The 14862-nt window shown below is 42.4% G+C and overlaps 1 protein-coding gene and 1 long non-coding RNA gene across 2 annotated transcripts in view; both read left to right on the plus strand.

The window, feature by feature from the left end:
* LOC309565261 overlaps window positions 1-14862 on the plus strand; it is a 643481-nt gene that overhangs the window by 454069 nt on the left and 174550 nt on the right. The gene's annotated exons all lie outside the window — the stretch shown is intronic.
* Window positions 1-14862, plus strand: part of VAT1L (vesicle amine transport 1 like) — a 130190-nt gene that overhangs the window by 65773 nt on the left and 49555 nt on the right. The window contains exon 3 of the mRNA XM_082270259.1: window positions 3518-3733. Within this exon, the coding sequence (XP_082126385.1) occupies window positions 3518-3733 (216 nt within the window). The remainder of the gene's footprint in view (window positions 1-3517; window positions 3734-14862) is intronic.

Consider the following 14862-nt stretch of genomic DNA (forward strand, 5'->3'; position numbering starts at 1 on the left):
ACCTAAAGGGTTCTCTTTTGGGAATGTACAGTAGACATTTATAACCTTTTTATAAAGCCTATGAAAGGAGGACTGTCTGTGCTTCAGTCCTAGGACAAAGCTTCTTTTTGATGGGTAATGAGGAAACGATTTATTAAAACGTTTAACATGACTTCTTTAGTTGCAATTCAGAAAATATTTGCTATGGGATACTGCACAGTACAGCTTGTCAATAAATATCTCTTCTTAGTGATTGGGTTGTCTTATTAACAAAGCCATCAGTGTGGAACTTTCTGCTAGACCATCAGTAATCAGAACAAAGGAGCTCGGAGAACTGTCAGTAATTAGGGGAGACGCAGAAGAAGACACTGGGTGCTCCTTTTTCAGTTATAATTAAAGTCAGGTTTGTATGTTGCAGGGATAAGACACATCTTCCTTCTCCATAGCAACCTTCTTGGTAAAAGGAATTGCGGCCGCTCACGGCAGGACGGTAATTAAAAACGTGACCACAGAGCACATCTGACCTTTTTTGCTGCAGAGCCAACAAGGGGAAGCGACATCATGATCTTTTCTGCTGCTCAGAAGTCAAGTCTATAATCCTTCGTACAATTAGATCTGTGCTGCTTGAATAAAGATGCATCAATCACAACAAATGAGACTCTGATAGAGACACCTTTAGCTGCTGCAAATGTTCTGGGAGGAAGAGATAAAGAATACAAATAGAGAAGGAAAAAGTTCCAGTTGTAGACTAATATTGAGACTATTCTCCAGGGGGATTTAAAAGACTCAAATTAAAGTGATACTAAACACACAATTTACAATTTACATTGTCTTCCTCCCATGCTCGCCTCCAGGACTTTTCCAGAGCCTCTCCAATCCTATGGAACTCCTTACCCTCATCTGTCCGATTATCTCCTACTCTATTAGCTTTTAGGCGATCTCTGAAAACCCTCCTTTTCAGAGAAGCCTATCCTACCCACGCTTAACAAATATACCTCCATTTTCTCCATCAACCCATCCTCCACGGTTATTGCCTTTTGTTTCACTTGACCCTCCCTTCTAGATTGTAAGCTCTAACAAGCAGGGCCCTCTAGTTCCTCCTGTTTTCAATTGTATTGTTACTGTATTGTCTTCCCTCATATTGTAAAGCGCTGCGCAAACTGTTGGCGCTATATAAATCCTGTATAATAATAATAATAATATTTCTGTATGTGGATGATGGTGCTGTAATTATTTAATAAAAAAAAAAAAAACATCAAATTACCTTCCTAATCGATATACAGCTGTCACATGACCAAGCTCTTTACCAGCCTGTCTGCAGGGAAACATAAGCAGGAGGAGCTTCTAGTCCTCTGCTACTGGTCACATGTTCAAGAAAAAAAAAGCCTTTGGAATACAGAGTAAGGGTCCTTTCATACGGGGCGGACCATATTTTCCTCCGCTCCGGAACCTTTTTTTTTTTTACGGACACGGATGACACTTGCATCCGGTCCGTATGTCCGTTTATCATCCCATCCGTTTGCGAATGATAAGTGGAGATAATGTATGTCAATGGGATTGCCGATGTCAGCGGATGACACCGCTGACATCCGTTTTTGCGTCAGTTCCGTTTTTATAAACGGAAGAAAAATAGGGTTCTCTTCTGTTCCAAAAAACGGAACTGATAGGAAAGGACGCAAATCGGATGTCAGCGTCCGCAATCCCATTGACATGCATTATGTTTGTTTTTCATCCGCAAAAAAATGGGATGAAAAACTGACATACGGACTGCTAATGTGAAAAGAAATAATATAATTTATAATCTTTAATATATAACAATATTCTTTTTAAAATTGTCATACAGATATATATTTGAAATTAAACATTTATTATTTTTTGGCAATAGCATGGTGTGGGCAGATTTCTACCAGTCACAGACTGTGTCACACCCCTCCAGCCTGGGTCTTAGAATAGAAGGGAGGTGAAGCCTCCTGTAATCTACATGTAATATCCCACCCCATTGTGTTTAGGTGGTTAGTGGGCATTGAGGAGGAGGGAGGGAGTGGGTTGTCATTTATCACTGTGTATACACCCACATGTGTGACTCTATCGCAGGGGTCTTCAAACTATGGCCCTCCAGTTGTTCAGGAAATACAGTCCCCATCATGCCTAGCCATATCTGTGAATGTCAGAGTTTTACAATACCTTATGGGATGTGTAGATCCACAACAGCTGGAGGGCCGTAGTTTGAGGATCCCTGCTCTATACTCACATGGGCTGCTCAAATGTGATAGGAAGGAAATGCTCAGCATAGAAACTCACTGAAAACTGAGCATGTGCAGAGCTGCCAACACTGCTCTGTAAAATCCTTAGCTGAATTTGGGACATGGACAGGAGGGGGAGATAAAGAGCAGCAGGATCAACCAGGTTTTTTCAGAGTGCAGAAAAGTAATCTCATAGTGACTGAGTGAGTTTGAATTCACATCTATGCAGTTTGCTTTTGATCCATTTCTGCAGTGCTTTTGCAATATTTTTGATCATGCGTTTTTTTTACGTGTTTCGCGGTTTGCATTTTTATGCCTTTTTTGTTTTTTTGCACAATTTGTTTTTGGGCAAATTAAAATTGCAAATCGCAGCAAAATTGCAGCAAAAATGCACTACATACTTTACTTTTCTACAGCTTCTCGTTGAAGTCTATTAATCCAAAAACGTTTTGCGTCTAAAAAAGTCCCTGACCCATTCTAGAAACACAGCGGCTAAAAAAAGCATAGATCTGAATGTGTCCCATAGAAAACCATGTTAAATGGAATGAAGTGCATTTCTGCAAAAAGCACGAAAAAATGCATAGGTGTGAACCAGGCCTTTCCATTGGGCCTTCGATGAAGAGGAGGAGCCTGGAGTGTTGGCAGGGGACCCCAGAAGAGGAGGATTGGGGCTGCTCTGTGAAAATCTTTTGCATATAGCAGGTAAATATAGGAATGTTATTTTTATTTTTAAAAAATCAAAGGTTTACAACTGCTTTAAGGTAAAAAAATATTTTCTGCCTTTAGAACCACTTTAAATACATTAAGAAATTGAAGCCAGACCCCAGCAATACTTTATAATCAGTTACATTTTTTTCCTTTTGTGATAAAGATTTTATATAAACAAATAAAAGCTGATCATTTTAAGCACCCCTATCAGTGTTAAATGGTCTGCCTCATCCCTCTAACTGCAAGGAGAACTTTTCTGTTGAAAAACAACAGACTTACTGGCTGGATCACCAGATGAAAATAGTAGAAAGTACCCCCAAAAAAGGAAACTAATACAATCATCACATCTAAGAAATATGCAATATAATAAATGTTTTCTTTTGGGTTTATTACTGCTATAATACAGCTTACACACGTGGAAAAGATTCCCTGAGCACTATGGGAGAGCACAAAAGGTCTTTACGTTTATGATTTTCTATCTCTGATTGAAACCGCCTGACATAGCAGCGCAGAAGTTTAGAAAATGTGATTGCTTTTTATCACTGGTCTGAAAGTAACCTTTTTGTGTTATATTTTTTTTATTCCAGATTGGGGACAGAGTTATGGCCTTTGTCAACTACAACGCATGGGCAGAAGTGGCCTGCACCCCTGCCGAGTTTGTCTATAAGATCCCAGATAGTATGAGCTTCTCAGAAGCAGCTGCCTTCCCTATGAACTTTGTCACAGCCTACATGATGCTGTTTGAGGTGGCCAATCTCAGGGAAGGGATGTCTGTCCTTGTGCACTCTGCTGGTGGAGGAGTGGTAAGTGATTTGTTTAAAGCCCAATTCTGGGTAAAAATTGAAGTTTACATGTACATTGTATATGAATTAAAGTCACACTAAGCACACACTGTTTATTTTACATTGTCCCTTCTATTTCTGTATGTGGATAAAGGCACTGTAATTATATTAATTTAAGCGCTGGTTCACATTGGTGCAATGCGGGAACCCTGCGAATCCACTGCATCGCACCTGACTCGCAAGCAGTTCACACTGCCATATGCGAACTGCTGGGAGTGTCAATACAAAGTTAAAGCGGAGTTCCGCCTCCCCCTCCACCCCCTCCGAAAATTAAAAGTCAGCAGCTACACATACTGTAGCTGCTAACTTTTAATATTAGGACACTTACCAGTCCTGGAGTCCAGCGATGTCGGCACCGCAGGCGATGTTTCCATCGGCTGTCGGGTGCTGCCGTCGCCATTGGCGGTAAGGGAACCCGGCAGTGAAGCCTCTTGGCTTCACGGGCGGGTCCCTAATGCGCATGCGCGAAGCGTGCTGTGCATTCCTATTGGCTCGGCGGCGGGGGAAGTAGGAGGTGGCCAAACTTCCGAGGGACGGCGCCGCAGCACCGTATCCCAGAAATTTGGAAGGGTACCTGTCAAGAACAGGTACCCATTCCGTCCCCCCCCCCCCACCCTGAAAGGTGCCAAATGTGGCACCAGAGGGGGGGGGGGAAGCAAAAAAGCAGAAGTTCCATTTTTGGGAATGAACTCCGCTTTAACGACACTCCCAAACTAGTTTGCATATTGCAGTGTGAACTGTCAGTTACGACAGGAATTGGATCGCATCAGATCGCATGGGTGTGAACACCCATACGATTTGATTCTGATACGGACCAAAAAAAGCGTCCTGTGCGACTTTGGTCTGAATGCGATGCAAATTCAGCCATGCAACTTGCATGGCTGAATTCGCATCACACAGACATCACATGTGATTTGCACATGCGAATCACATGCGATGTCTGAAATCACATATGTGTGAACCGGCACGAAACAAACCCAAAACATCTAAGTACCTTTATCCTAATCGATATACAGATCTTTCCCAGCCTGTCTGCAGGGAAACATAAGCAGTAGGAGCTTCTAGTCCTCTGTGGCTGGTCACATGTTCAAAATAAAAAAAAAATCTTTGGAATACAGAGTAAAAATAAATATTTAATACCAATAAACTGCTTTAAATTGTCATACAAATAAATATTTGAAATGGAAGTGTTTATTATTTTTTGGGAATACCATGGATTTCTGCCAGTCACAGGCTGTGTCACGCCTCCTAAAATGGGCATGTAGTATTCTGCCCCCATTGTGTTTAGTTGGTTAGTGGGCATGGAGGAGGAGGGAGGGAGCGGGCTGTCATTTACCATTGTGTATACGCCCACATATGTGACTCTATAGTCACATGGGCTGCCCAGATGTGAAAGGGAGGAAATGCTCAGAAAAAGAAACTCACTGAAAACTGAGCATGCGCAGAGTTGCCATCCCAGCTCTGCAAGATCCTTAGCTGGATTGGGGACATGGACAGAAGGGGGAGATAGAGAGCAGCAAGATCGTCCAGGTTTTTGCAGAATACAGAAAAAGAATCTCATAGTGACTGAGTAGGAACAGCATGTAATAGACCATTTATTGATAGTTTTTAACTATGTGGGTTTAATGACACTTTAAGTGCAGGAGTCTAAGGCTGGCCATACACAGTGCAAATTTTGGACAATTGCTAATAAACAGGGCGATCTTCCAGCCATGTGTGTCACTGTCAGCACACTCTCGACTGATAACCGTCGAACTATCAGCTGAAAAGTGGCTGCATTCAATCAGATGCAGCCACAGTTCCAGTATTCTGACAGCAGCAGGCACTGGCTGTCTTGATACAATAATCGGAATTGGAGATTCCTCCATCCACACTGCCCACAAAGCTGAAAGTGAAAAATCTTACAGTATATGGTCCGCTTAAAGTGGATCTTCCCCTTATAAAAGACTTCCCTCCCCTCCTACCCCTCTTCTTTGTTAAAAAAAAAAAAAAAAGTGCGGCCCTGCCTCCCTTGCACGTCATTCACCCTGGTGGGCGAATCATGTGCATTGTCCTCCCTTTGCCTCTTGGGATATACACATCACATATTCTAGGAGGCATAGCTCTTCATTCAGAAAGGAGGAGGGGGGTTACCTAGCCTCGCAATATCAGTTGAACCAGGAAGAGCCGGTGGGCTTTTTGATGATGAGAGGGGGACCTTTGACATTGGCAGTATCTGTCATTTTTTTGCCCTGTGATTACAGAGATCAAAGCAGACAGCAATACATGCCTATGGATGGGAAAATATAAGCAGACTTGCGTCGCCCTTTACACGCCCACCTTTGGGCCTTTTCAGGTCCCTAGGACTGAACAGAAAAAGTTTGATTTCAGTCCACTTTTAGTAACCAGACTGGAGGTGGATGGATATAGGGGGATATAAGTTCACTTACATCCACTGACCCATAGGAATTACATGGGTCCATTTTTTCCATTGAGGAAAGTTCAGAGCGGACAATAGAGTTGCCACCTCATCCCTTTAACCACTTCACGACCGCTCACATTGCTGCTACTGCGGCAATGTGGCTCGTTATCGTCCAGCGACGTAGACCTACGTCACTGGACTCCCCACCTTGTGGGCGGCGCGCGCGCGCCGCCGGAGGCTCGCTCCTGCTGTATTCAGTTACAGCGGGAGTCGGGCCAGGGGAGGAGCGGCGGTGATCGAGTGTGGAGATCCGTCCGCTTGTGTAAACAAAGCGGGTAGATCTCCTAAGTGACAGGCAGGGTCAGATTGCAGGGTTCAGCATAGCTGAACCTGCGATCTGTCCCTGTGTCACATAGTCCCCTCCCCCCACACACGCCAGTAAGCACCAGGCATACATTAACCCCTTGATCACCAATAAAAATTAACCCCTTCCCTGCCAGTGTCATTTTTACAGTAACAGTGCATATTTATAGCACTGATTACTGTAGTAATGTCACTGGTACCCCTAAAAGTGTCAAAAATGTCAGTCAAGGGTCCGATCTGTCCGCCGCAATGTCGCAGTCCCGCAAAAAAAATTGCAGATCACCGCCATTACTAGTTAAAAAAAAAAACAATAAAAATTACATACATTTCCCGTAGTTAGTAGCTGCGATAACTTTTGCGCAAACCAATCAAAATACGCTTATTGCGATTTTTTTTTTTTTACCAATAATATGTAGCAGAAAACAAATTGGCAAAAAAAAGTAAAAAAATTTTGATTTCTACATTTTTTTGGGGGGGAATTTCATTAAAAAAATGTGAAAAATGTTGTTATTTTTTCAAAATTGTCGCTCTTTTTTTGTATATAGCGCAAAAAGTAAAAATCGCACAGGTGATCAAATACCACCAAAAGAAAGCTCTGTTGTGGGGAAAAAAAGGACATAAATTTAATTTGGGTACAGCGTCGCAGGACCGCGCAATTGTCCGGTAAAGTAACGCAGTGCCGAATCGCAAAATATGGCCTGGTCAGGAAGGGGGTAAAATGTTCCGGTCTTAAAGCGGTTAAAAATACGCTCATTGAGAATTTTTTTGTCAAAGACATGTAGCTAAATACATTTTGGCCTAAATATATGACAAAAATTGAATATATTGGATATTTTTTAACTGTCAAAGTAGAAAAATATTGTTATTTTTTCAAAATTTTCGCATTTTTTTTATTAATATCGCAAAAAATGAAAAGCGCAGAGGTGATCAAATACCACCAAAAGAAAGCTCTGTTTGTGGGGGAAAAAAGGACGTAAATTTTGTTTGGGTACGGCGTTGCTTGACCGCACAATTGTCAGTTAAAATCGCACAGTGCCAAATCGCAAAAAGTGGCCTGGACGTAAGACAGCAAAATCCTCCGGTGGTAAAGTGGTTAAACCAGGACACACATAAATGACACAGGTTCTGTGATTGATTAACCTCCCGATTGGTCTGATTATGTCAGAATTTTTGATCTAAAAGCGGTACATTGTTTTGCATGGAAATATGTTGTTTTATATTTTAGGCCTGTAATTCTTAGGAATAACTAACTTAAACCTATTCAAACAAGTGTGTAGTAGACATCCTGGTTATGATAAAGTTTTAAACACAAAATCATAAATAATAATATAATAAGAATACATTTTATTCAATAATATAATCAAACTAAAAACACTGAAATATGTACAAACAAGGGATGCAATATTACTAGTCACTGTAATAATGGTTCAGTAAACATCTCGGGTGTGAAATATTTTGAAGCATGGGAACGCACAAAGTCCGACGTCACAATCGGGACAATAGAATCTGCTTTCTTTTCTTATTTTCCTTCCACTGTCATCTCTCTTCGAGCAACAAACCACGCACTTCCTTGTAGGTGCCGACTTTTTCTCAGTTGGTGGGATCTAGTCCACGAAGTGACGACCAGTCAGGTGTTCCAGGATGACAACGCCAACAGCACGACGTCCGGATCTATTCCCAGCCATTGATGGTGATAGGTGACTCAGAAAGATACGTTCGGCAACTTTGCAAATGAACTCCGAATGAATCACAGGCTTGTCACTCTTTTATTTTGAGCAGAATGTGTGCATTCCACAAGCATTGCTCAAGAAGATGTCTGAAGATAGTAATATAACTATAGTACTTCTGCTGTTTCCTCATTGCTGGGTAGAATGTCATTGCTTGGTCGGCTCTGTCGACACCTCCCATGGTGTTGAAGTTTTGCAAACAAAAAAGGGCGCATCGACCTAGCGCATTATCCTCAATAATGGTTTTTATTGTTGTAACATAGAAAAAATGGCTACTCACAAACACAGATGAAATCAATCATATCGGACTCAGAAACTTGAGTGTCAAAAGTAGTCCATACGAAAGTCCATTGTCCTATTAGGATGACGGCTGACGCGTTTCGAGGCCTACGCCTCTTCCTCAGAGCCACCACCTTTTCGTATGGACTACTTTTGACACTCAAGTTTCTGAGTCCGATATGATTGATTTCATCTGTGTTTGTAAGTAGCCATTTTTTCTATGTTACAACAATAAAAAACCATTATTGAGGATAATGCGCTAGGTCGATGTGCCCTTTTTTGTTTTTTTGTTTGCAGTACTGTTGGACTGCCCCAGTCCTTTAGGGCAGCAAGACCATAGCCATCTGAGACGCCTTTTGTAAAGCTTTGTGGGAAGAGCGGTTGGGGAGCCTCGTCTTCTGAGCGCAGGAGAAAGGTGTGTCTTTCACCTTATTTTGTTTGTTGTTGTAGTTTATCATGACTTGTGGCTTCATGACTTCTTTACCACCTTTTGTGCGTACCATAACAGTAGAGGTATTATGAACTGTACTCATTAGGCACACATCTTTCTTGTCCCGCCATCGCAGTGCCATCATTTTGCCTTTCTGCCAGGCAACCATTTCTCCTGTCTTGAGCTTCTTTTTGACAAACATTGGCAGCATGTCGCGCCGGTTAGCCCTAACGGTTCCATAGGCATCAGTTTTTTTTTTTTCAGTAGAACCTCATAAAGTTCAGGAGATGTATAAATGTTGTCAGTTGTTACACAATAGTCCTGATTTAGCAATGGCTCAATTAGTGAAAGAACAGAAGATGTTGCCATTTCATAATTGCTGTTTTTTTGATCGAATATTGTTCCTTTTCCAGTGTATTTCACTGAATTCCAAATGTAGCCAGCTGAGCCTTCCCTTGTAGACCATTAGACTTTCATCTATGTTGATGTCTCTTTCTGGTACATAGCTCTGTTGGAAATGCTGAAGAATCATTTGATATACTTCCCAAATTTTCTTCAGTTTTGGTGCAGGATGGGTGGTTTCATCAAATTCTTCATTGTTTTGGAAGTGGAAATTTTTCATTATGAGGGAGAATCTGTACTCTGACATGACCGTGCCAAAGAATGGAGTGGCAAGTAATGTATTGGTTGTCCAAAACCACTTCTGCAGGGGTTTATCCACCACTCCCTGAAGAATTATTAGGGCCAGAAATTTACAAATGTCATCTTTGGTCAGTGGTTCCCACTTTCTGCATCTTGAAACCTTCTCATGCATAGCCAATTGCTGCTCCTTGTACCGGTTTGTCTCGGTAACTTTTTCTTCAATAACCTCATCGGTCAGAAATAATTGTAGGTATGCCAAGGGGTTGTCATGGTCAATGTTAACTTTCATACCAGATGCTCCAGTAAATGGGAATCTTGGGGGGCGCTGCCTGTTCCGTACCGTAGTTAATAGAGCATCAAGTTCTCAAATCGCTGAGCTGTCGCAGAATCATCGCTGTTGTCACTTTCAGTACCTGATGACGAATTTTCCCACGAATCACTATTGCTCAGTTCTTCAAACAATTCCGATTCATTGTTGTGATTTTCCAGTTCATCTAAAAGCACTTTTGAGCTAAAAGAACGCTTTTTGGACGCCATCAATGTTCTCAGTTTTCCAGGCACAAAGTACAGACAGGGCACTGGAAAAGACACTAGTTGAAAACCTGTGGTAAAATTGCATGATACAAAGTTGTAATCCTAACAGATTACACTGTATCATGTCATTTGTTTCTAAAAACCCGATTCCAAAAAAGTTGGGACACTGTACAAATTGTGAATAAAAACAGAATGCAATGATGTGGAGGTTTCAAATTTCAATATTTTATTCAGAATACAACATAGATGACATCAAATGTTTAAACTGAGAAAATATATAATTTTAAGGGAAAAATAAGTTGATTTTAAATTTCATGGCATCAACACATCTCAAAAAAGTTGGGATAGCCATGTGTACCACTGTGTGGCATCCCCTCTTTTTTTCATAACAGTCTGCAAATGTCTGGGGACTGAGGAGACAAGTTGCCCAAGTTTAGGAATAGGAATGTTGTCCCAATCTTGTCTAATACAGGCTTCTAGTTGCTCAACTGTCTTAGGTCTTCTTTGTCGCATCTTCCTCTTTATGATGCGCCAAATGTTTTCTATGGGTGAAAGATCTGGACTGCAGGCTGACCATTTCAGTACCCGGATCCTTCTTCTACGCAGCCATGATGTTGTAATTGATGCAGTATGTGGTCTGGCATTGTCATGTTGGAAAATGCAAGGTCTTCCCTGAAAAAGACGACGTCTGGATGGAAGCATATGTTGTTCTAGAACTTGGATATACCTTTCAGCATTGATGGTGCCTTTCCAGATGTGTAAGCTGCCCATGCCACACGCACTCATGCAACCCCATACCATCAGAGATGCAGGCTTCTGAACTGAGCTCTGATAACAACTTGGGTTGTCCTTGTCCTCTTTAGTCCGGATGACATGGCGTCCCAGTTTTCCAAAAAGAACTTCAAATTTTGATTCGTCTGACCACAGAACAGTTTTCCACTTTGACACAGTCCATTTTAAATGAGCCTTGGCCCAGAGAAAACGCCTGCGCTTCTGGATCATGGTTAGTTATGGCTTCTTTTTTTGCCTATAGAGTTTTAGCCGGCAATGGCAAATGGCACGGTGGATTGTGTTCACCAACAATGTTTTCTGGAAGTATTCCTGAGCCCATGTTGTGATTTCCATTACAGTAGCATTCCTGTATGTGATGCAGTGCCGTCTAAGGGCCCGAAGATCATGGGCATCCAGTATGGTTTTCTGACCTTGACCCTTACACACAGAGATTGTTCCAGATTCTCTGAATCTTTGGATGATATTATGCACTGTAGATGATGATAACTTCAAACTCTTTGCAATTATTCTCGGAGAAACTCCTTTCTGATATTGCTCCACTATTTTTCGCTGCAGCATTGGTGGAATTGGTGATCCTCTGCCCATCTTGACTTCTGAGAGACACTGCCACTCTGAGAGGCTATTTTTATACCCAATCGTGTTGCCAATTGACCTAATAATTTGCAAATTGGTCCTCCAGCTGTTCCTTATATGTACATTTAACTTTTCCAGCTTCTTATTGCTACCTGTCCCAACTTTTTTGGAATGTGTAGCTCTCATGAAATCCTAAATGAGCCAATATTTGGCATGACATTTCAAAATGTCTCACTTTCAACATTTGATATGTTATCTATATTTTATTGTGAATAAAATATACGTTTATGAGATTTGAAATATTAGTCCATTCCTTTTTTACTCACGATTTGTACAGTGTCCCAACTTTTTTGCAATTGGGTTTGTATTTATTTTTTGAATTTCCCGCCGGGTTCCACCCCACTGCGCAGGGAAGGGAACCGGAAGAAGGTGTCGGCATCAGCCGGATCACACTGCGGGAGGATGGCTGGAGGACGGCAGGGGAGGACAGCGGGGGATCGCAGTGGAAGGTAAGTTTGATTGTGGGGTAATCCCAAGTGTGGCTCAGGGTTACCGCTTTTGGCACTGTATATTAACCCCGAGCCACACTCGGGAATACCGCCAGGGAGGTTAAGGTGGTAATTAAACTCACTTAGTGCCTTATGTGCATTATATTAGCCTCAGAACCTGTGTATTTAATATGCGTCCTGGTTTAAAGGGATGAGGTGGCAACCCTAGCAGACAAGGATGTCACATTTGTACTGTTTTAAACTGATTCAGCAGGGGATCAGTCCAGGATTTTTTGTTGCTGAGGCTGAACGAACACCACCGGCGTGAAGGGAAAAGGGTAATAATTGTGGAAACTTTTTTTAGTTGCCTAAAGTGCATATAACCCGTAACACTTGTCCTGTTTGGTCCCTTTTGGTCTGTTAAACATATGATTGAAAGTGTTTTGCATAAAAAAAATACTTTTTGAACTTGTGAAAGCTCATATTCATCTCCTGTGCACTCTGCCACTCCTGCCATGTAATCTCAGGGCTGATTCACACCAAAATTTCTGCTCTCCGGATGCATTTCTGCTTGTGAGTTTCTGTGTTCCGGTGCGTTTGTTCCCTTTTTTTTTACTTCATCCCAGTTGAGGACATGTGCATTCCAGTGCGTTTTTGACGTGTTTTGCCGCGTTCCAAATGCTTTCCATACAGAAATTTTTTTTCACTTTTGTTGAGTGCACTGGAACTCACTGTACTGGTGTGATCTAGAGCCATTGGAATCCATGCACTGTCCATGCATTTTTGATACAGAATAATAATGCACTAGACTGCATCAGCCCCCAATGGTTCTTATTTGTCCTGCCCAGTGCTCTGTGAACTATAGAACTGCCTTCTGTAGTCCTAACACACTTCCTTTTTATTTTGGGGCTACAGAAGTTCAGAATTGGGGAGCTAGCCAGCACCCAGCCGTTTGATGACCTGATTTAACACAAGTTCTAGGTCTTTCCCTCTTTGTAGTCTTAGAAAAGGCAAGGCTAGGCTTTCAGTATTAAGTACCGTGAGAATGAACTCCTGATCCTCCATACCACACATGCATAAGCGGTCTTACAATTCCTGCTTACTATATTTTGGTAAAGACAGAATTTTTTCTCAGCAGCCCCAATCCAATCACCTTCACTGTTTCAGTGGTTTAAAGCCCCTTTCAGATGGGCAAACTCCACCAGTGGATCAGCCTGCTCAGCAGGGGATCTCTCCGCTGATCTCACCAAGTAGGCTGATGACAGGTCTGTGTCCACTCCACTTAAGCAGAGTGAACATGGACGCAGCCCGCTTTGCTTTATGGTTGGTCTGACTGTCATTCGATCTGATCTGATAGACTAGTGTTTCTCAACCTTTTTTTAGTCAGGGCACCCTTTAAAAATTTTGGACAATCTCGAGGCACCCGATTCTAAGATGTAAAAGCTATTCTAATAGTTTTACATAAGGCAACAACATCCACAAGTCCAAGTAGGACACCCAACGTTAGAGGGGATTTATTCTTTCCAAGCAAATATACTAGTACTGACTAGTATACCAATGTTTCTCTTCTCCCTCAGTTTTTCTTCATCACTCAGCTAATGTGACCCCAACCCTGAGGGAGATGGGCAGGGGAAGGTCAAACAAGAATGCTCGCAGGTGACTGACATCCTCCCTAACAACTGATGATGCTATTGGTCATTAGGATGCCAGCAACTAGAAGGTTGTTGTGACGGTGTTCACCGTCACTGGAATTTAAGGACAGATGGGTGATGGTTTGGATTGCTTCATATTTGACAGCAAGGTCTCTGACCAGGAAGTACCACTCCTAATATGGTCATTCCAGGAAGTTCAATGAGGAGACGGACTGTCTAACAATGTTGCTTTTGTCTGAGGTGGCTTTCCATTCACCTATTGTCAGGTGTGCTAATGAACTCACCTGTTGTCTGCTAAGGGATGTATTGACACTCAGAGTAATGTGTATTGGGGGCTCGTTAGGGAACCATTGTTCTGTGTCTGGCTATTGTGTACATTGATTGCCCCCTGGGGCTTCTGTCTCATTACACATAACCGTCCTTCTGGTCAAGCTATCCAAGCTGGACCAATCCCTGCTGACTCATTTTCAAGTCCTCATTTGCATGGCTTAGGAGGACCTGAAGGGGAACTGCAGGTACTGTGCAATTGACCAATGGGAAAGCGGTTGTTGGGGGCAGGCTGTTCCAAATTCTGTATAAAAGTGTGCTGTGTTCTTCCAATAAATTGTCTTCCTGTTTGAACTTACATACAGCCTGCCTGGTGTGTGTTCTAATGGATTCTGAACGGCACATAGCTGTAGTTCGGATCCCGGAGCCTTGGTTGACCGAACCATCAGACGTTGCGATCTGCTAGCTGACTCACTAGAAACAGAGGAGTGTCGAGAGAGCGGAAGCGAGCGAGCAAGGGTCTCGTCACAGTTGTAATAGTGCACAATGAAAACTTGTGACTTAGTGTAACTAAAAAGGCAGGCTTCACCCACATGCTGGCTTGTGTACAATTTTTGGGCATTGTTTAGGCATTTTGCTAAAGCACCCCTGAAGAAACCTCAAGGCACCCCAGGGTGCCTGGGCATCCTGATTGAAAAAGGCTGCGATAGACAGATGGGGAACAGATCCCCCATCTGTTTTGTAGGACAGGATCGGATCTGATGTCGGTGGGTGTCGACGTCTGTTGATTTTCGCCGCTCCATAGAGGGCAATGGAGGGTCCGATCTGGTCCTCTAAATAAAGCTGACAGGCAGACTTGATCGGTCTGCCCATGTGAAAGGGGCCTAAAGTGTAACTAAAAGCAGAACTGTTTTTTCACTTTTGGATAGCGTGGAGAGGGAT

The sequence above is a fragment of the Pelophylax lessonae genome (assembly GCF_965119305.1).
Source record: "Pelophylax lessonae genome assembly, chromosome: 10".
In the NCBI taxonomy this organism is placed as follows: domain Eukaryota; kingdom Metazoa; phylum Chordata; class Amphibia; order Anura; family Ranidae; genus Pelophylax; species Pelophylax lessonae.